The 23,935-nt window shown below is 41.2% G+C and overlaps 1 protein-coding gene across 2 annotated transcripts in view; it reads right to left on the reverse strand.

Moving 5' to 3' along the window:
• The window catches only part of MCC (mutated in colorectal cancers), a 471,854-nt gene that overhangs the window by 100,444 nt on the left and 347,475 nt on the right, over positions 1–23,935 (reverse strand). For both annotated transcript variants that reach the window (XM_011963646.1, XM_011963647.1), the window contains one exon: positions 15,772–15,914. In XM_011963646.1, coding sequence (XP_011819036.1) covers positions 15,772–15,914 — 143 coding nt within the window. The remainder of the gene's footprint in view (positions 1–15,771; positions 15,915–23,935) is intronic.

A 23,935-nucleotide genomic window follows, 5' to 3' on the forward strand; every position in this document is an offset into this window, starting at 1 on the left:
ATCCAGTTTCAGCTTTCTACTTATGGCTAGCCAATTTTCCCAGCACCATTTATTAAATAGGGAATCCTTTCCCCATTTCTTTTTTTTGTCAGGTTAACAGTAGATTATTAGTAGTTAAGGTTTTGGTGAGTCATGAGGCATATCTGGATTTTTAACTCCACAGTGTAGGGGTTGGTGCCACTATCCCTCATATTGTTGGGGCTTTTTTAACTCTTACTTTAGGTTCATAAGTACACGTGAAGGTTTGTTACACAGGTCAACTCGTGTCACAGGGGCTTGTTGTACAGATTATTTCATCACCCAGCCCAGTACCCAATAGTGATCTTTTCTGCTCCTCTCCTTCCTCCCACCCTCTACCTACAAGTAGGCCCCAATGTCTGTTGTTCCCCTCATTAGGTCCATTTGTTATCATTTAGCTCCCACACACAGTATTCTGTTTTCTATTTCTGCATTAGTTTGCTAAGGTTAATAGCCTCTGGCTCCATCCATCTTCCCACAAGACATGAGCTTGTATTTTTTATGACTGCATAGTATTCCATGGTATATACGTACCACATTTTCTTTATCTAATCTGTCATTGATGGGCATTTAGGTTGATTCCATGTCTTTGCTATGGTGAAGAGTGCTGCAATGAATGTTTGTGTGCATGTGTCTTTATAATAGAATGCTTTATATTCCTCTTGGTATATACCCAGTAATGTGATTGCTGGGCTGAACGGTAGTTCTGCTTTTAGCTCTTTGAGGAATCGCCATACTGTTTCCCACAATGATTGAACTCATTTACACTCCCACCAACAGTGTGTAAGTGTTCCCTTTTCTCTGCAACCTCACCAGCATCTGCTATTTTTTGACTTTTTAATAGTAGCCATTGTGAATGGTATGAGATGGTGTCTCATTGTGGTTTTCATTTGCATTTCTCTAATGAGCAGCAATATTGAGCTTTTCTTCATATGCTTTTTGGCTGCATGTATATCTCTTGATAAATGTCTCTTCTTGTCCTTTGCCTACTTTTTAATGGGGTTGTTTTTCTCTTGTAAATTTGTTTAAGTTCCTTATAGATGCTGGATAGACCTTCGTTTGATGCACAGTTTGCAAATATTTTCTCCCATTCTGTAAGTTGTTTACTCTGCTGATAGCTTCTTTTGCTATGCAGAAGCTCTTAAGCTTCATTAGATCCCATTCGTCAATTTTTGCTTTGTTGCTATTGCTTTTGGTGTCTTTGTCATAAAATCCTTGCCCTTGCCTCCATGCAGAATGATATTGCCTAGGTTGTCTCCCATAACCCTCATATTGTTAAAGGGTCAACTATAATGTCATGACTCAAGGAAAAGGTATTTCATTATTTATTAAAGATTCCTTCTCATTATTGGTTAGGGGTAAAATTATTTAATCAGAAGAGGGGAAAATCAATGGAAGTATAATTCTTACCATGCTTTCCAGACTTCAAGCTCAAAATACTATGGAATCCACAGCACTTGATAGACTGTCATGTCACTATCCACATTCTCTCTCTCATTTTGGGCACACATTCATGCCTTCCACTGCATTGGAATGATTTGTGGAGAAGACCCAGATGGTCAACTGCCTGCTTTGACAGCTGTCAAGCTGTCAGTCAGCTGTGGCCAACTAATCCACCCTACTTGACCTGGTGTTTTTTTGGGTGAACTGCATTCTTTCTTAAATTAAAAGTAGACTTGCCTTTAAATGGCTGGCTTTCTTTTAAAGAACAAAGTTTTGTGTGTTTTTGTTTTTTTGTTTTTTTAAAACTATTGGAAGGAAATGTATTCCTTTTAGTTCTCTGAAAGAATCTAGTACAGGAAATAAGTGATGAATAAAGTCCTCATTCTTTCTTCAGTACTATCTCCCCTTATTTTTTCAGATAGCATAGAGAAGATCAGACTCATCTATGAATCTTTTGGTGAATAACTGAACAAATGGGATTTTGAAATGCTCTTCTATGAATATAACAATCCATTTTTGTCTTAACAAGAGCTCATATAAGATCCATATTCAAGAACTTCCAAATATTAAAAAGAGATTGATATAGACCACACAGGAAAACAGGGAAAGAGAAACACATCTTCTTTATGGGTTTTATTTTTATTTCATTGCATTATACTTTTTAGACTGTAAATTAATCAGAACAATATGTTTTGCTGGCAGACAAGGAGGTTTCGGTTACAGTGTTTGAAATGCAACAACATGAAGATGAGCAGATGCCTGTGGGTTGTTGGCTGCATGTACATCAAGATATACATGATACCAACAACACACAGGCAACTGTGTGCCCAAAGATCAGGAGAAACATCAAGCTCGTGGTGCAGGCCTGAAATCTTAGCGGTCAGACTTTATTACAATAGATAGAGACTCTGGGATGTTATCTCTCTGTCCTCAAATGAGGTGGCATTTTGCAGCGCCATTAAACCGAAGGGTTGAGTGCCAATGCTGAGATCACAGAGATAGGAGGGGTCTGTGCCTTGGGGCTGCTGCTGTATGAGCTGAAACGTGAGAGAGAGAGTTTAGGATAGGAGCCTAGGCTGAGGACAAATTCCATGGAGGGAAGAGAAGATCTACAGTCTGCAGCGTCCTAGAGGTTTAAGAAGAGTGCCATCAGGAAGCAAAGACGGCTTAGGGTCAATGCCATAGAAAGGGACCAATGACAAGAAAAGGTCACTGGATTTTTCATTTAAGAAATCATTGGTGATTTTCAAGAAAGGTGTTTTAGTCAGCTCAGGCTGCCATAAAAAAATACCATAGACAGGGTGGCTTAAACAATAGAAATTTATTTTCTCACAGTTCTGGAGCCTAGATCCTCCAAGATCAAGGTCCAGCATGGCTGCTTTCTGGTGAGGGCTCTCCCTGGCTTCCAGATGGCTGACTTCTCCCTGTGTCCCCATATGGCTGGAAGGAAGAGAATATACATGCAAGCTGTCTTGTGTCTCTTCTTAAAAGGCAATACACCAAAAAGCAACCCCATCAAAAAGTGGGCAAAGGATATGAACAGACACTTTTCAAAAGAAGACATTTATGTGGCCAACAAGCATATGAAACAAAGCTCATCATCACTGGTCACTAGAGAAATGCAAATCAAAACCACAATGAGATACCATCTCACACCAGTTAGAATGGGGATCATTAAAAAGTCAGGAAACAACAGGTGCTGGAGAGGATGTGGAGAAATAGGAACACTTTTACACTGTTGGTGGGAGTGGAAATTAGTTCAATTACTGTGGAAGACAGTGTGGCGATTCCTCAAGGATCTAGAACTAGAAATAACATTTAACCCTGCAATCCCATTACTGGGTACATACCCAAAGGATTATAAATCATTCTACTATAAAGACACATGCACATGTATGTTTACTGCAGCACTATTCACAATAGCAAAGACTTTCAACCAACCCAAATGCCTATCAAGGATAGACTGGATTAAGAAAATGTGGCATATATATACCATGGAATACTATGCAGCCATAAAAAAGAATGAGTTCATGTCCTTTGCAGGGACATGGATGAAGCTGGAAACCATCATTCTCAGCAAACTAACACAGGAACAGAAAACCAAACACCGCATGTTCTCACTCATAAGTGGGAGTTAAACAATGAGAACATATGGGCACAAGGAGGGGAACATCACACACTGGGGCCTGTCAGGGGGTGGGGGGCAAGGTGAGGGATAGCCTTAGGAGAAATAACTAACGTAGATGATGCGTGCAGCAAACCACCATGGCACATGTATACCTATGCAACAAACCTGCACGTTCTGCATGTGTATCCCAGAACTTAGGTATAATTTTAAAAAAACAATGAAAAAAAAAAGGCAATATACCTTCTTGAGGGCCTGCTGCGGTTTGAATGATTGTCCCCTCCAACTCTCATGTAGAAATTTCATCCCCAATATTGGAGATGGAGTCTAGTGGGAGGTGTCTGGGTCGTGGGGGTGCTGGATCCCTCACGAGGAAACTGTTGTCCTTTCTTGTGGGTGAGTGAGTTCTCACTCTGTTAGTTCCCTGGAGAGCGAGCTGTTGAGAGAGCCTGGCACATCCTCCCTCTCAGGCCGTGTGATCTCTGCATAGGCGGCTGCCCTTCCCCTTCTGCCATGAGTAGAAGCAGCCTGAAGCCCTCACCAGAAGCAGATGCCAGTGCCATGCTTCTTGTACAGCCTGCAGAACTGTGAGCCAAACAAACCTTTTCTCTTTATAAATTACCCAGCCTCAGATATTCCTTTCTAGCAACACAAAGGGACTAAGACAGGGCCCCACTCTTCTGACTTCATCTAACCCTGATTCTCTCCAAAAGGCCTCATCTCCAGATACCACCACAGTGGGGGCTAGGGCTTCAATATATGAATTTGGCAAAGGGGGCACCACAGCTCAGTTCACAGCAAGTGGGTTTTGGTAAACTGTTGGAGTCAGAAGCCACACAGCAGCAGTGAGCTAATGAGTAAAGGGGAGATGAAGCAGAGAATATGAACCACTCATGAGACTTGGTAGTGAAAGGCTGATGTTATGAGAGTAGCTTACAGAAAAGAAAATAACCTCCTTGGGAAAGAAAAGATCTTATGTTTAATTTGCTTAGAAATCCTTCTTTATTTTCTTTTCACATCCAGTGAGCTACTGATATATTTTGCCATTTCCCCCATCCCACTGTATAATCTCCCCAAGTCAGATTAACATTAAAAAAAGCCACTCATAACAGTGGCTTTTTTAACGAGAAAGAGCACATATTACAAAACAGTGCGTGTTGTATGATCAGATTTGTTTAAAATATTCATGAATAAAATTTTGCAGAAGGCCTTATGTATAAAGTGTTTAGTGCTTAATTCTAGGAGATAGGATTTAGGATGCATTAGGCAGAGTTCAGTTAGGAAAACAAACTGCACTGCATGTTTCAAGTGGAAAGGATTTAACTTAGTTCCACGCCTGCAAAATTGTTGGAAGGGCCGCAGAAAAGTGAGGTGAGCAGAGGCCACCAAGAGCTGTCAGATTTGCCATCGTGGCTGTGATCCCCTCAGAGATCAGGAACTGCTACTGACTTTGCACCACCATGGGCTGAGGGAGAATAGCTCCCACCTCCCTCTGCCTTCCAAACCCATGTGAGTGCATTTCATCAGCACAGTTCAAACTCTATCCAGAACCCAGCTGGTAAGAGAGTCTGCGAGATCGTTCCCTGGCCCTCTTTGACTCTGGGGAGAATAAAGAGAGGGGTGGGAATGGTATCAAAGTGCTAGACAACAGCTATCATAGTCTCCACCCTCTTTAGTTACTCAGTGACCAACTGTACGCACCCTCTTATCCACGCCACAATTTCTCAATTGCAATAGCAACGATACTAACCTTCTCTGTAGTCATCCCTCATTTCAATTTAAATAGGTTCATCTTTTCAAAACAAGAGATCCAAAGTACCATCATTTATAGTGTGGGATATAAGGATTTTTAAAAAATAATTTAATTTTTTATTTTTTAATTTATAATTTTTTCCTTTTTTTGAGTTTTATATTAACTGGAACTTTACAAGGATTCAATTTCCTTAAAATTTTAAACATTATTCCTAACAATAGTATTGTAAAGTGATCTTCACTCTTCTAGTTCAATGACAAACCCACCTAGATATCATGTAACCTACCTACTAAATGATGAGTTTCACCAGTACCAACTCACCCTATCTGAAATAATAGAAGAAAATAAGATGAAAAAGAAAAGTGCATGTGTGTGTGTGTGTGTATGTGTGTTTATATATATACACACATATACATATACAAGCAAGAAAATATGCACAGCCTAGCCATCTTTTCTGCTACTGGTCATGAGGCTAGAGTTGATATTTATAACTTCCCTCTACTAGGAAATCCACATTTTATTTGTTTGGCTAGCATCTCAGCTGGTCAGAATGAGTTCTTTGCTTAATGAAGTAATCCGAAATCTTTATTCCTCAAGGACCTAGCCCTCAGTGGACTGACTTGTATTTGGCCTGACCTGTATTGGGTTGTTCTAATCTACTAACTTTCACCACTGGATAATTACTAGAAGGTATCCTAGGTATTCAGACATAGTACTCAGTGTCCCAATTTCCTCTTGATAGTTACTCCAGCCAGTAGAGTAACTTCCTTCTTTGCTTGTTGGCTCAGTGGCATGGGGTGTCCCAAAGGGTCAAACAGGTGGCAGTCAATTGAATCAGTTGTGTATTCTCTGATGGAGAACTTGCTAAGATTTTATACTAGCGGTGCTCAAAGTTGCAAAAATAAGAAGCTATAACTTTTTTTTAAACTGATACAGGATAGATATGTATTTTCAGGGTACCTATGATATTTTCATACATTTTTACTGTGTAATAATCAAGTCAAGAAAACTGGGATATCCATTACCTTCAACATTTATCCTTTCTTTATGCTGGGAACATTCAAATTATTCTCTACTAGCTATTTTGAAATATAAAATATTATAGTCACTCTATTGAATTATCAAACACTAGGTCTTACTTCTTCTATCTAACTTATTTTTGTACCCATTATTCAACCTCTCTTCATCCTCCTCTCCTCCCTACCCTTCCCAGCCTCTAAAAACCACCAAACTACTCTCTGTCTTCATGAGATCTACTTCCTTAGCTTCCACATGAGTTAAGAACATGCGATATTTGTCTTTTTGTGCTTGTCGGCTCTTTTCATGTAACATAGCAACCTCCAGTTCCGTTCATATTGCTGTGAAAGGATTTCATTCTTTTTTTTTATAGCTGTTAATATTGCACTGTATGTATCTTCATCCATTAATCTGTTGATAGGCACTGATACTGATTTCAAATTTTGGCCATTGTGAATAGTGCTGCAATAAACAAGGGAATGCAGGTATCTCTTCAATATAATGATGTCCTTTCTTTTGGATCTATACCCAGTAAGGGAATTACTGGATCATATGGTAGTTCTATTTTGAGTTTTTTGAGGAGTCTTCATACTGTCTTACATAGTGGTTGTAGTAATTTATATTTCTGCCAAGAGTGTATGAGACTTCCTCTTTCTTACATATCCTGGCCAGCATACATTATTCCTTATGCTTTTCGTAGAAACCATTTTAATTGGGAAGAGAGAATATCTCACTGTGATTTTGAATACTTTTTCATTTACCTGTTGGCCATCTGTATGTCTTCTTTTGAGTAATGTCTATTCAGATCTTTTGCTCATTTTTAATCAGATTTGTTTTTTGTGCTACTGAGTTCCTTACATTCCTTGCCAGTGGACAGTGTGCAAATATTGTCTCCCATTCTGTAATTTATCTTATCACTTTCATTATTTCCATTGCTGTGTGGAAGCTTTTTAGTTTCATGTAATCCCATTTGTCTAGTTTTGCTATCATTGCCTATGCTTTCGAGGTCTTACTAAAAAAATCTTTGCCCAAACTCAATGTCCTAGAGCATTTCCTTAATGTTTTCTCTGAGTAGTTTCATAGATCAGGTCTTATGTTTAGGTTTTAATCTGTTCTGATTTTTGTATATGGCAAGAGACTGGTGTCTGGTTTCATTCTTCCGCATATGGATATCCACTTTTGCCAGCACCATTTATTGAAGAGACCGTTCTTTCCCCACTGTATGTTCTTGGTGCCTCTGTCAAAAATGAGATGACTGTAGATGAGTGGATTTATTTCTGGATTCTCTATTATGTTTCATTGGTCTAAGTGTCTGCTTTTGTGCCAGTACTATGCTGTTTTGGTTCCCATAGCTTTGTAGTAGAATTTGAACTCAAGTAGTGTGATCCTTCCAGCTTTGTTCTTTTTGCTCAGGATTGGCTTTGGCTATTTGGGTTTTTTTTCTCTCTCTCTTTTTTTTTTTTGTAGTTCCACATATATTTTAGGATTTTTTTTTTCTATTTCTGTGGGCCATGACATTGGCATTTTGATAGGGATTACACTGACTCTATAGATCACTTTGGGTAGTACTAACATTTTAACCCATTTATGCTGGAGCCTTAAATTTTTTTGTGTGTGAAAAATCAGACCTTGGCAATGACCTTGAGCAGTAGGAGATAAATAACTCCCACAAGCTTAGCGTTCCAATAATGGAACACTAGGCACAAATGGGTTAATATTAATTCCTCCAATCCATGAACATGGGGATCTTTCCGTTTGTTTGAATCCTTTTCAGTTTCTTTAATGAGAGTTTTGTAATTTTCCTTCTTCGGTTAAATTTATTCTTAGGTATTTTATGATTTTTGTAGCTATTGTAAGTAGGATTGTTTTCATGATTTTGTGTTCAGATTCTTCACTCTTGGCATATATAAATGGTATTAAAACCCACCCAGATATGTAACCTACCTACTAAATTATGAGTTTCACCAATACCAACTCATCCTATATAAAATGATAGGAGAGGCGGGACGTGGTGGCTCACACCTGTAATCCCAGCACTTTGGGAGGCCAAGGTGAGCAGATCACCTGAGGCCAGGAGTTTGAGACCATCCCGGCCAACATGGTGAAACCCCGTCTCTACTAAAAACACAAAAAATTAGCTGGGCGTGGTGGTGCACACCTGTAATCCTAGCTACTCAGGAGGGGGAGGTACGAGAATCGCTTGAACCCAGGAGGCAGAGGTTGCAGTGAGCCCAGATTGTGCCATTGCATGCCAGCCCAGGCGATACAGTGAGACTCTGTCTCAAAAATAAATAAATAATAAAAAAAAAATAGGAGAAAGTAAGAGGAAAAAGGGACATGCATATATACATAACAGCAAGAAAACACTCATAGCCTAGGCATTGCTTCTGATCACAGGCTATAGCTGGTTACATGCTACAGTTGGTATTTACTCCTTCCTTCTCCTACCAGGAAATCCTTATTTTCTTTAGCTAGCAGCTCAGCTGGTTAGAATTCTTTATTTAATGAAGTAATCCACAGTCTCTACTCCTGAAGGAGTCTGCTTTTAGACCCAGTGATGTAAACAGAGATCCGAAATAAGAAAATATAAATAAATAAATAAAAATGGACCTAGTGACGGCACAGCTCATGGGTGTAAGACAACTTCTGACAAGATTCATACAGGCATTGATATTCCTATAGGTAGAATTACTTGCTTGAGGACTTTGAGTAATCGTAGCTCTCCTGGTTTAGGAGCTGCTGTAAGAATTATGTAAGAATCAAATTTTATTTATTTATTTTTTACCTGCTAGGACTGCATGCAAGGAATCAAAATTTAGATCTTTTCAGATCTAAAATTTAGATTTTTGTAGCTATTGTAAATAGAATTGACTTATTTGGTTCTCTGGCTGATTGTTATTGGTGCACAGAAATGCTAAAATGATTTTAATATGTTGATTTTACAGCCTGTAACTTTACTGAATTTATCAGTTCTGGAAGTTTTTTGTTGGAGTATTTAGGGGTTTCTATATATAAGATCATGTCATCTGTGAACAGGATAATTCTGTGAACAAGGTGAATTTGACTTCTTCCTTTCCAATTTGGATGCCCTTTATTTCTTTCCCTTTCTGAATTGCTCTAGCCAGGACTTCCTGTATTACAATGAGTAACAGTGATGAAAGCGGGCATCGTTGTCTTGTTCCAGTCTTTAAAGGAAAGGCCTTCAATTTTCCCCCTTTGCTATGATATCAGCCATGGGTTTTTCATAGGTTGCCTTCATTTGAGATACGTGTGTGAGTCTGTTCTCACAGTGCTATAAAGAACTTCCCTGAGACTGGATAACTTAGAAAGGAAAGAGGTTTAATTGATTCACAGTTGGGCATGGCTGGAAAGGCATCAGAAAATTACAGTCGTGGTGGAAGGGGAAGCAGGCACCTTCTCAAGGCCGCAGGAGAGAGCGTCACCATGTGAAGGAGGAACTGTCAACCACGCATAAAACCATCAGATCTTGTCAGAAATCATTCAGCATCATAAGAACAGCATGGAAGAAACCAACCCCATGATCCAGCCACCTCCCTCCCTTAACATGTGGGGATTACAATTCAAGATGAGATTTGGGTGGGGACACGGAGCCAAACCCTATCAATATGTTCCTTTTGTATCCATTTTGATAAGGGTTTTTATCATAAAGGGATGGTTATCAAATTCTTTTCTGTCATCTACTGAAACAATCATGCTTTTTTCCCTTAATTCTCTTAATGTAGTATAGTGCGTTTATTTATTTGCATATGTTGAACAATATTTGCATCCCTGTGATGAATCCCACTTGATCACCATGAATGACCTTTTTTATTGTGCTGTTGCATTTGATTTGCTAGTATTTTGTTGAGGATTTTTACCTCTATTTTCATTAGTGATATTAGCCTGAAGTTGGTGCTTTGTTGTTGTTGTTGTTGTTATTATGCCCCTGTCTGCATTTGGTATCAGGGTAACAGAAGCAAAAACTTTTGAAGTGGATTTTTAGGTTTATGCATAAGAAGGGCCACTTCTACTCTCTCAATCCACAAAACATAGCACCATGTACTGTTGCTGCTTGGGAGCATTTACCACATCTCTAGGGCGCTGAAAAAGGTTACCTCTCAGATGGTGCCGTAACTAGGTCCGCTATGACTTGGATTGAGTCCATAATGCTACTTATTACCTGACTTTCAGCAACTGCAGTGTCTGATTCTTGGCTACATCAGCCCTGCAGCTATAAGGGATGGGAGAGTCTTCTAGGGTAGTCACAGAAAGTCCTAGGCACTAAACTGTGTCCCAAAATTCTTTTTTTTTTCTCTGTCACCCGGGCTGGAGTGCAGTGGCAAGACCTTGGTTCACTGCAACCTCTACCTCCTGGGTTCAAACAATTCTCCTGCCTCAGCCTCCTGAGTAGTTGGGACTATAGGCGCATACCACCACGCCCAGCTAACTTTTGTATTTTTTGGTAGAGACAGGGGTGTGTTGGCCAGGTTGATCTCAAACTCCTGTCCTCAAGTGATCTGTCTGCCTCAGCCTCCCAAAGTGCTGGGATTATAGGCATGAGCCACCACACCTGGCCCATGCCAAAATTCTTATGTTGAAGCCCTAACATCCAATGTGATGGTGTTTGGAGATAGGGCCTTTAGGAGGTAATTAGGTTTAGATGCGGTCATGAAGGTGGGGTCCTCGCGATGGGATTGGTGCCCTCATATGAAGATACAGCAGAGAGCTTGCTTCCTCTTTGTCTCTTCCCTCCATGTGAGGACACAGTGAGAAGGTGGCCATCTGCAAGCCAGGAACAGAGCCTCAATGGGAAAATAAATTAGCTCATGTCTTAATCTTAGACTTCCCAGCCTCCACAACTGTGAGAAATACATTTCTGTTGTGTAAGCCACCTTGTCTATGATATTTTGTTATGGCAGCCCACGCTGACTGATATACCTTCCTAAGACCCTACTCTGACTTGTAATCCACAAATATTTTGGAGCTCCATGGGCTAGCATCAGTTTAGATTCAAAGTCTAGTAATCTATCTCAGAATATGGTTCTCTCTTTTCCCCACTGCACACTCTCCCTATAAGTACCTGCCATTCTCTTTCTTTGAAGGGGTAAAAGGAAAGTTTACTGCACTCACTTGGGGCATGATTGTGTACATTTTCCCCTTCATCCAGGGGGCTCTGGTTCTATAACTGGCCTGTTATTCAGGTAAGTGAATTGGATGAGGCCATGATTATCCATTGTGATGACAAGTAAAGTCTCTGTTCACCAGACCAGAGTTTGACTATAATGATCAGGTAAAACTTTAGTATGCTGCCCATTTCTATCAGTTCTAGAGATCTCATGCTTAATTAGCCACTACAACAATCCCTAGCAGGTCAAACTTTTTTGACTACTATTGTGACCTTGTTGACCAATACAATAACCAAGCCCACTTTGACTGTAGTTGTTCAGTGGTACCAAGGCCCCCATTTTAAGGACATTATCTCCCAGTCAACATTGCTGACTCCTCAGGCTGCTAAAATTTTTCTAGATTATACTAGGAAAGTTCTGGCATTTCAACATAATTTAATGTAGAGTCCTTTGTTGAGCCTAACATACCGAATCCAGAATCTCTCACAGGAAAAGTCCTATAAATAAAGTCATCATCAGTCCAACTGAATTCCTCCCTCCATGGTCTAGAACCCTTAGTTCCTAATCTCACACATGAATTAATATGAACATACGAAAAAAAGCTCATCACCACTGGTCATTAGAGAAATGCAAATCAAAACCACAACAAAATACCATCTCATGCCAGTTAGAATGGCGATCATTAAAAAGTCAGGAAACAACAGGTGCTGGAGAGGATGTGGAGAAATAGGAACACTTTTACACTGTTGGTGGGAGTGTAAACTAGTTCAACCATTGTGGGAGACAGTGTGGCGATTCCTCAAGGATCTAAAACTAGAAATACCATTTGACCTAGCAATCTCATTACTGGGTATATACCCAATGGATTATAAATCATTCTACTATAAAGACACATGCAACCTTCACCTCCTGGGTTCAAACGATTCTCCTGCCTCAGCCTCCCGAGTAGTTGGGACTATAGGCATGCACCACCGCACAGAGACACAAAAAGCAACAGCAAAAAAGCAAACATTGACAAGTGGGATCTAATGAAGCTTAAGAGCTTCTGCATAGCAAAAGAAAGTATCAACAGAGTAAGCAGACAACTTACAGAATGAGAGAAAATATTTGCAAACTATGCGTCAAAGGTCTATTCAGCATCTCTAAGGAACATACAACTTCCCCAAGTTTTATTAAATGTAAATTAATGGAATCTTATAAATCTTCCAGTGCTTTACTTGTATCTTTCCAAGTTGGATTTTCTACTTATCTCTTTGGGACATGATGACATTTGGCCACTTTTAGGCCTAAAGATAAAGATGAATGAAGTAGAAATGGGACATGACTATATTTGCCACCTCCTACCTGGCATGAAATAGTTATAGAGTCTCTAAGCAAGATAGGACTTGCTTTACTGGATGAGGAGGGAGAATTGTTTCTGTAGGAAGGAGTGCTCAGTGGAATTTGTAGTTTCTAGGTATGTGAATGCATGTGAATCTACCCAAATGAACCCTACAAATTCTCACAATTTCACCTTTTCCTACCAATGCTTAATCTTCACTTAAAAGATCTGATGTGGCTATGAATTCAACTCACATTAGAATTCTGCAACCTGCAGTATCTGGTTTTTGGCTACATTAACACTGTGACTATAAGGGATGGGAGAGTGTTCTGGGGCAGTCACAGAAGGTGCCTGGTGCTTTGACTGTGACCTGAGAAAAAAACAGAAAACTATGAGATTGCCATTTTCTTCCCTTAAGCAGTTCAGTATAGCTTAAGTGTGGATATATCATAGGTTATATAAACTACGCCCTTAATAAAGATTTTTAGCCTCTTCCAATAAATTCTTAACTGAGGCCAGATTTAAGTGACACCTAAGTCTATAATGGTACCCCCACTCTGTCTGTCCAGTATGACAAGCAATTCTGCTGGGGCAGTTTAGAGTTCATCCACGGTGCCTAGTTCCTACTGCATTTGGCCCATCATAGCATATTAAGAGCTGAGACTGTGATGGCTAATTTTAGGTGTCAACTTGACTGGATTAAGGAATGCCTGAGAGAAATGTTGAAGCGTTATTTCTAGGTGTGTGTGTGTGAGGGTGCTTCCAGAGGAGACTGCTGTGTGAGTTGTTGGACTGAGGGGGAAGATCCACCCTTCGTGTATGTGGGCACCATCCAACTGGCTGGGGGTCTGGATGGAACAAAAAAGGAAGAGAAAAGACAAATTCACTCTCCCTCTTCCGGGAGGTGGAATACTCTTCTCCTGCCCTTGGACATCAGAACTCCTGGCTCTCCAGCCTTTGGACTCCAGGACCTGCACTTGCATTCCTCCAGGTTCTCAAGCCTTTGGCTTGGACTGAGAATTACACCATCAGCTTCTCTGGTTCTGAAGTTTTCAAACTTGGACTGAGTCACGCTGCTAGCATCCCAGGGTCTCAAGCTTGCAGGCAGCCTGTTGTGAAACTTCTCAGGCTCCATAATTGCATGAGTCAATCTTCCTAATAAATCCCCTTTCATATCTTTATAGATATATATCTGTCTCTATGTTCTATTGGTTTCTGTTTCTCTGGAGAACCCTGAATAATTCAGAGGCCAAACCAATTTGCTGGAGTGCTGAGGGCTGGGGAGATGCCTAAGCCTCAGGAACTCAGAGGACAAGAAGAGACATGGTCTCATTGGTCTACATGTCTACGCATCTTCCAGCCTTGCAGGGAATCCCCTCAAGGAGGGGCCAGCTCATTTACACAACACAGACTGGCAGAATTTAATATGACATCTCCACAGATGTAGTCTTCCTTTAAATTAAAGGCACCAATAAATGTTTGTATTCAAAAGGTTCACTGCATTTCAAAGTGAAGCAGTTTGGTCATTATATTCAATTTAAACATCTTGAAATTGAGATTTCTAGGTGATGTGTATTTTTTCACATTTTGTATTTTTCACAACTTACTGAGCCCATTTGCTTTCACTTTCTCAAGTGTTTAAAAGTGCAACATGTATTAATAAAAATCACAAATTTGCCAGTGTCCTCTGTTAGTCTCCTTTAAATCTGCTACAATCATTCTTTTGGGCTAAACATTCTTCTCTGCTCATGTACTTCTAACCTACAATCACTCTGAAGACCAATATACAATTTAAAAGCCTTGAGGTTCTAAATTAGAATATGCAGTTTATTGTGTGGCTCTAGCTCAGTGCAAATTTTTCCACAATTTTGCCCAGAAAACAGATGCCCATTAGTAGCCTCATCAAGAAGCCCTGTTATTACTGTGACTCTCGGTGTTGGAACACAATGCATCCAAAGTTTCCTCTGACTTCTAGAAGGAGAGTTTAAAGTAGCTGCCTCTGAAACTGTTTTAAAATTGCGGCTTGTGTAAGCATTCGGTGAACAAAGCACTCTTTCTCCAAAAAGGTAGGTGCTGTCCTCAGGCTGTTCCCTGAGCATCGCCAGGAACATGAACATGCTCTCATCCATGGCTCAGGAAGTCATTTAAAGCAAACCTCTCCTCTGAGAAACAGGGCAGATACAAACAACTAATACTGTGGCAGGAGACTTAGGGGCCAAGTGATTTACAAGTAAGGAAGGCAGAATCCCTACCAGTTATCGTTATGAAAAGAAAATTCAGTAAAAGCAGAGATATTCTGGGTTCTGACCCACCTCTATCCTCTGCTAATTTTAACTACAAGGCAGTCACTCTCTTTAAGCCCCAGCTTTTTCACCAGTAAAATGATGGGTCAAATCTTGCCCCCTGCCTTATGAGTTCGGTAAGAGGATAAATCCATGTTGGTAGAGCAATTTGAGGTAAGCTCAAAATATAATCAGATTATCTAGAAGCCTACATAATGCTTAGTTATAAGCTACATTCATAAATCTCTCAAAATCTCCAAGGAAGGGACACAGTTTGCACATTTAGCATCGACCCAGTGAATAAAAGGGGCAGCAGGGACGCTGGTCTCTAAGATGGAAGGGGCTCCATTTAGAACTGACTAAAGCATTTCACTCAACTTCTGATTTCATACCCTTATCAATAAACTGAGGACCACAACCCCCACCTTGACTGCTTTCCAGGGTTATTGTAAGGACCCAAATCAGAACAGAATAAGGGAGGTGAAAGCACATGATTAACAAAGCTAAGAGCAATATACACTTCGAAAGCCTTAGATACAAAGAAAACATCATTATAATCTAGTTTGTAATCTATAAACTAGAACTTCGGTCTTGGGAGTTAAAATATTAATAGTTGGGGCTACTTCAGCTCCAAGATGGAAGGTCTAGCAGGAGGGGCAGAGTAAAAGCCAGCTGGAGCCGTGTACCTGATGGTGGTGCCTTGCAGACGGTCTATCTTCTTGTTGAGCTCCGCAATGATGCTGTGGAGCTCTGTGATGCGTTCCTCATAGCGAAGCGTCGTTCGCTCCTGGACATCCTCATGCTCTCTCATGAGGTGGGACTGCTCGCACTGGGAATAAGGGAAAAGGACAGAATGCTGATGAATTCAGGCACCTATAGGTGGGTGATTCCAAGCTTTGTGGTCTCAAACCATTACAACTGCCAACACTGAGTAAGCCCCAAATAAAATGTAGGTCAGCTCATTGGCTGGCAATCCCAGGAAACATATCAATGGCTAAATTGTATAATTCCCCTGGTGGATACCGGAGTCTTTGCCTTTCTAGCACTCCATCTCTCTTTGGGAAACAGTCCCTTTGCCACTGCACACTGTCCAAGTGGGGCTATCCAAGTCCCCCGCTTTCCCATAGTCAAGAAACAGGGGCAAGTGATCCAAGCGACAGCCACCAGATACCTTCTGCAGGGAATTTCAATCTTGAGCAAATGGATGTCAGGTTGCATGGAGCTGATTCAGAGAGCCTTGAAGAGCATCTCTCTTAGTTCCTGCCACCTACAGCTCCCTTCCCAAGTTCCTTTATGGCTGTTTAGTTTCTTTTTCTTTTTTTTTTTTTTTTACCGATTCACTCCTCCTTTGTTGAAGTTTATCAGAGTTTGTTTCAGCTATTTTTCAACCAAATAATCCTAAATGGTATAGTACCACTTCTTATCTGGCTAGATTATCAGCAAATTTAATGCTTTCCAATATCATCATCTCCCAGACTATAAGCTCCTGGAAGGCAGGGACTAGGTTTTTCATTATTTAGCCTAGCAGTTTACTGTGGGTGATGTAGGAGTGTTGTGGGATGAATGGATGATGATATATCACCGTCATGAAAACTGCTTAGCAGAAATAGTGATAAAAGAGGCAGAGGGGCCCGGGCGCGGTGGCTCAAGCCTGTAATCCCAGCACTTTGGGAGGCCGAGACGGGCGAATCACGAAGTCAGGAGATCGAGACCATCCTGGCTAACAAGGTGAAACCCCGTCTCTCTACTAAAAAATACAAAAAAGTAGCCGGGCGAGGTGGCGGGCGCCTGTAGTCCCAGCTACTTGGGGGGCTAAGGCAGGAGAATAGTGTAAACCCAGAAGGTGGAGCTTGCAGTGAGCTGAGATCTGGCCACTGCACTTCAGCCTGGGCGACAGAGCAAAAAAAAAAAAAAAAAAAAAGAAGCAGAGGAGCTTCCCTTGCTCAGTGTTTGATGGACTAAGAGGCAGCAGAGTTACAGAAACATTTCTGTAGTCAGAGTTTAAATCCTGAGGAACCTGTTCACCTCTGACTTTTCTCCACTGCTCTCAATCCCTTCCAGTCACTGTGCATTTAATCTCACTTACATAATAATAAAATACTCCTCAGTGATGGAACAAGTAGTCTAGCTTGCATCCTTGTCTACTACATTCAGCTTTGATTAACTTCCTGTCACTAGAGGAACTTTAATTTCATCCTCAACAAGGTTTTCTTAGTGCCAAGAGCCATATGTGTTTCCAGCATTGCAGGTTTGCATCTCCAGGCTTGGTGGCAGGCAGGGAAAGAGTAGGATTTCTCACCCGCTAACTCCCCTGTCCCTCCCTAAATCGGCTAAGCTTCCAATGGCATAACCCAGGACAGGGACAAAAGGCTTTCAACGATAAACTGAACATTATACTAAGCCTAACTCAATACTGAAACAGAAGTGCTCAACGAAGAAGTTGATACAAATACTTTGGTATCAATCATGGTAGGGCTCGCACCTCAACAACAGCTGGATCAGTATTTATGTAACTTCCTGGGGGTTACTTTAGAGCTCCAGAAACAAGATTGGAGGCAACAAAGTTGTTGAATGCTTTATCACAGCCTTCGAGGGATAGTTACTTTCAGGAAAATACTCCTGTGAACTACTATTCTTAGTGACAACCTGAAACATCAAATAACCTCCACTCAAGGTCAGGCACACAAAAAAATAAGTGGGAACAGAGGCAAGGATCATGGTCGAGTGAGAGGCACATCTAGTGGAAGCTTTCCTAAACAAAGATGCCGTAACCAGCCACAGACACTCTTTCCATGAAGTTAGGCCTTTCTCATCCATGATCCTACATACTTAAGGAACAGGAGAAGTCCACAAAATGACAGGATCTCAAAGGCAATTTCTATCAATAAATGAAAGAGCTTATATTTCTCTGGAACATACCAAGAAGAGAACACTGTTCCTCTCAGACCTGCAGCACATCTATAAGCTCTTGCTATTAGCCTCTGTTCCCAACCTCAGAGTGTGTGTGTGTTTGTGTGTGTTTGTATTGTATGAGCATGTGCAGATGTAGTGGACACTCTCATGCAGGTCACCAGTTCCAGATCTGAGTGTGACTGTAGAATAAAATTCTGTCTCTGACCTGGATCTCATCAACGCAGTCACTCCTACGTTGCCATGTTGCTTGTTCCGCCTCTTTGGTTTATCCATATTCAGTTCTCTAGGGCTACAAATTACTGTGAAACATTTCCACTTACACACTCAATGAGCTCTCACTTTCCCTTATTTCCCCACTCATATTTCCTTGTTTGAAGTCCTTACAGGTCAACAGGCCACTACCACCACCTGGGCTGACAAGAAACTACAAAGTCCAATGAACAATGAAGATGTTCAAGGGTCTATATAGAGAAAGGCACACCATCAATTGATAACCACCAAAAGACCACCCTTTGGCATCCCTACTGACCGATGTGAACTGCCTAAAAGATGTGATCCTGGCCAACCAGCAGCCCTTGCTGCTGCTCTGCCTATGGAGCAGCCATTCCAGCCATTCTTTTGTTTCTCTAATAAACCTGCTTTCACTTAAAAAAAAAAAAAAAGACCCTGTGAGGCTGCCCAGGATACCAGATGGAGAGGGAGAGTGTGCTGTCTGGTATTGCACCATCTTTCCCCTGCCTCTAACTGGGAAGCCTGCCTGGAGGATACCTGCAAGAACAAGAGGCAACATGAAGCCTGGTGATTCAGTCAGATGGAACAGGGCTTGTAGCTAGACAAAGAAAAAAAAGACTTGATGTATATTTGGAGCTCAAGCACTCATTTAGAAGAAGTAACAAGAATATATTGGAGGAAAAAAAAAAACCATCTTTTAGCTAAGGGCAAAGGTATTTAGTTACATTCCCATATTTTTCATAAGTTTTAAGAAAGAGCATATAATGTAATGCTTCCTCTACACATATCAGACATTTCTTAAATGAGACTGTGCTGGGTGCTCCAGGGGAGGTGATTACAATGTATGTTGAAGGTAACTGTGGTCACAGCTTACAGTGGACTGAAAGAATGCCAGACTTCTCTTCTGGAGAACAAGAAACAGGGATAGAAGTGGAAGGGTGGGGAGAAGAAGAGATACTAGGATGGCATCCTGGGGATTCTTTCCCCAGTGAAAAGAGAATACCAGAAAATAATGATCAAAACAGACTCCTAGCCGGTGGGTGTATCAATGACCGAGAAGCCACTGCTCAAGGTTCATCTCTACACGTCAACATCCTCTTATTAAACACACTTCACTCATTTGTGCACACTCCCTGTACCCAGCCAAAGAAGCTGAACCACTGATCTCAAAGCTCAGTGAAAATCCGCTGAGCATTTCCAAGCTGTAGTGCAGGGAAAAGCGGAGCAAATCCCACAGGGCAACAGCACAGGAGGAAACAAGCCATCACCTGCAAAAGCCAAAAGAACCAACACAACACCCTTGCTCATTTTTTTTTTCTTCTTTTTTTTTTTGAGATGAAGTCTCGCACTCTCGCCCAGGCTGGAGCGCAGTGGCGTGATCTCTGCTCACTGCAAGCTCCGCCTCCTGGGTTCATGCCATTCTCCCGCCTCAGCCTCCCGAGTAGCTGGGACTATAGGCGCCCAACACCATGCCCGGCTAATTTTTTTGTATTTTTTTTTTTTAGTAGAGACGGGGTTTCACCATGTTAGCCAGGATGGTCTCGATCTCCTGACCTTGTGATCTGCCCGCCTCAGCCTCCCAAAGTGCTGGGATTACAGACGTGAGCCACCGCGCCTGGCCAACACCCTTGCTCAACAGCACCCATCTAGCTGCTCATGAGTCAACCCTGGGAATGTGGCACTTCAGTGCAGGAAAAGTGGAAAATGAGCAGGTGGCAGGCAGGGCAGACAAAGCCATTCTGTGTACCATCACTGGCCTTCCTGCCCTGGCGACCTCCCATGAAGGCAGGAGTGGCCTGTTAAAGTGAGGTCCACTCCTGTCCCCACACTCCAGTTTGTTACTGACCTGTTGCCTCTCATCACCTTGAGTTTTCATGACCTGGGAGAACACTTTTTGTTTTCTTGAGATGGAGTCTTGCTCTGTCGCCCAGGCTGGAGTGCAGTGGGGTGATCTCAGCTCACTGCAACCTCCGCCTCCCGGGTTCAAGTGATTCTCATGCCTCAGCCTCCCGAGTAGCAGGGATTACAGGGGTATATGCCACCATGCCCAGCTAAATTTTGTATTTTTAGTAGAGATGGGGTTTCACTATGTTGGCCGGGTCAGTCTTGAACTCCTGACCTCAAATGATTCGCCTGCCTCAGCCTCCCGAAGTGCCAGATTACAGGCATGAGGCACTGCGCCCGACCCTGGGAGAGCACTTTTTAACCCTGGATGGCGTATGATTTCAGGTGTTCTGTGTAATAAGGAAATAGGTTAGGACAAGCTCAACACTGCACTGACTCTTACGTAGGTAAGAGTCACCTAGGAGTACGTGTTCCCGTAAGGCCTCATTCAGGAAGGTAACACAATGACAACCACCAAATGGAAAAGAGGTTCTCTTCTATAATTACTACTTAATATTTGCATTAAGTTTTGCAATTTTTAAGTTAAAAATTTAAGTATAGTATAGACTTTCAGAAAATTGATAGAAGACACACCCATTTTTAAATAATTTCCCTAGCACATTTTTTTTCTGAATCGTTTTCATTTCTCCCCATTATTTTCTTAGGTACATGATGCTCCATCCACCAGGACCACCACATGGTATAACAAGTACCCCTGGGCACCAAGCCTCTGGTTCGCCTCCATCCATGCACATGGTAGGGTTATGCTCCTCCTGCTTGAAGCTAAATGTGGCCATGCCACTTATTTTGGCCAGTAAGATATGAATGAATATACCATTTTGCCTAGAAGCCTTTAAGAGCTCCTGTCGGGCTTGCCACATTCCCTTTCCCAGGCCATGGCCACTAACGACATTCCAGATGGTACAGGCCCTCGGCTTGGAAGCCTGGGTAGGCACAATACAGCACAGGATTCCCTGCCAGGTCTAGTGAGCTCCCAATAGAAAACAAGAAATCAATCTTTGATATCTTAGGCCACTGAACATTTGAAACTATTTGTTTTCACCGCATAGCTTGACACCATCATTTTGTAGATGAGAAAACAGACTTAATGTGAAGCAACTGATTTATTTCCTATAACCCAGGTAACAAATACCCCTCCGATTCCTGTTTTTGCCGTTAAGGCATTGAAGCTGTTGCAGCCGAATCTTCTCTCCCCTATGTCTTCCTCCTCCAGCTCCCTGACCTGTGGGCTTACATCCTCTTTACCATTTACCTAAGGATCTTAGGTGGTACCTTGGTCTCAGACCCTGAAACGTCTCTGTGAATTCCAGGAAGCATGAATGTTAGGTCTTATAATACCAAAGAGAGTTAGGAAAGCCCAAAGAGCTCTCTCTTCCACCCCGAGAGAGGACAAAACAGAAAAGGAGACACAAGGGGGTATAAAACAGGGAATTCAAAGTCTCTCCGGCTTCCAACAAGCCAACTTTAGCTTCCAAAGTCAATTATTCAGTGATAATTTACTTAGCAGCCTCTGGGACCAAAGGCAGTTTCTTCTACTACAACTTGTAAGTTAGAGACTATTTTCTTCTCTCTATTGGACAGAGACACCTCACATAATTTCAGGTGAACAAAATAAAAATTGGTCTCAAATAACATGCTACTGCTTTTTTTTTTTCCCCCTATCATTACAGGTAATTGCATCCAGGATTCTTCCTCCTCCCACCCCATATTCAATTTTTGACTGAAGGTAGAGTGCCACAAAGCCAGAAAGCCTGCAGTTGCAGTGTCTTGCCTGCCATTAATTTCTGGAGGCCACTATCATTAGGAGTCTAGATTTGTCTCACAACTACAGACTTTCAGTTTGAAAGGAAAAGAAAAAAAATGATTGACACTGGATATGATGCAATTTTGTTTTTCCCAAATTTCATCTGGCACTTAATATATACCCGGAGTTTCTTCTTGAGATCTTAGCTTTCCTATCATGATGATGAAGCAAATTAAACATTCACATAAATACTTGTGTCTAGCCACATAAATTGGTGAAATTGCCAATATGCAAAAATGTGTAATAAAAACAAGCAACATCGTCATTTAAACCACTGAGAATAAAATCCTTTAGGCTCATCCCTGCTATGGCGCAATCCAGGGATAAAGCCCTGAGTCAGCCTTGAGACAGTCTGGCCTGAGAACTTGAGCCCCTGTTGGAAAAACCCTGTGCAATGTGGTGATGCTAAGCAGCTTTATGGTTTTGTTAATGTTCTTCACCGGGTTTTATCTTACTCCACTGAGGCCACTGATATTTAATCATCGCATTAGTGTCAGCTGTCAAACCTAAGAGCATTATGAACTAGGTTCTGGGAAAATGCAATGCCATCATTAATTTGTTAACCCTCTCAACCATCCTGTGAAGGAGGTTAGTACCACTCCCTTTTAAAATATGCTAACAAGCAATGTTACCCTCTCAAGGTCACACAGGATTTGTCACAACTAACACTATTCGGGGTATTTCCACCCTCACTCTAAGTTCCTGCCCAGGTTCCCTCGCTAAGGGGAAAGTGGGCCAGCTAAACAAAGAGGCACCAACACAAATGGAAATGCCATTAAGGAGCAAAGCAGCTGGAGTAGTTTACCAAAGAGCAGCATAAACAAATAGGAAAGGAATGCAATGAGGCGATCCTAACAAAAATACATGCCGACTACATCTCATAAAAGTTATCTCAGAAAACAAGAGAAAAAGAGAAAACTCTCTCCATTTCACTTAAGGAAAACTGTGTGTGTTCTCTTCCTGAATGCCAAGAGGTAGAAAATTTAAGAGACTTGCTTTCCAAAGATAAAGAGCTTAGAAAGTGTTCCATGTTACTGCTCACCGATTTTAAAGGGGTTCATAAGCTTATTTGACATATCTCCTTCTGAAGTACTTAAAAATGCAGTAATTTAAAATAATTGTTGGTACTAAATAAACAGCAAATATGCCGAAAGCATCAAATCAGCACTATATATGATCTTAGCCAGTTTCCCACTAGGCTGTGGAATGTTGGTGCATGGCTGTGCCCCTATTCAATTTGGGAGGATAGGGGTGTGCTGTATTCAGTCAGTAAATTTATGGTAATTTATTATATAGCAATAGAAAATTAGTACAGAAGCACTTCGTCTTCCCCATCACATTGCTATTGGGCTCTTCCCTTCATATCACTATTCTCAAAACTCTTACCTACAGGTTGATGTCATGAGCATATATAAGACACCTTCTTTTATTCAACCAGTTCCAGTGTCACCTTTAATAATGATTCAACAGATGTTGCAGCTCTCTTGGTAGTGTCTGTTGAACATAACCGCCATTTACATTTTACATTTTAGATTAATCATGGCACTATAATATTTAGAGAGCTGGTAAAACTTACTAGAGCCACACAGCATAAATTTACACATGAATTTGCTCTTCCACAATCTGGTAAAACCTCAAACATGAATCCTTTACCAAGGCATATAATACAGAAAGTGTGGCACAGTCATTTCATTGTTCATATATTTTTCTTGCATAAATTTCATGTTTTTAAAGATCTAAGTCTGAGGTTTTTTTCCACGTTCTCCTTCCTAGGTTCCAGTACATGAACTGGGAAGAAATCTCCAGTGAGAGGAGCTGAGAGTAATTTTTAAATCTATTTCGCTTAAGAACGCAAATAAGAGAGTCAATAAATGGTTCTATGATGTGGCCATTATCATCAAGGGTAAAATCAGTCATCAAAAGCTATTACATGAGGATGGCTTGACCACAAGTAAAAAAAGAGCTGAATCAATCCTTGACTTAGAGAAAAAATTTTC

This window comes from Colobus angolensis, unplaced genomic scaffold, assembly GCF_000951035.1.
Source record: "Colobus angolensis palliatus isolate OR3802 unplaced genomic scaffold, Cang.pa_1.0 Scaffold62, whole genome shotgun sequence".
NCBI lineage: Eukaryota > Metazoa > Chordata > Mammalia > Primates > Cercopithecidae > Colobus > Colobus angolensis.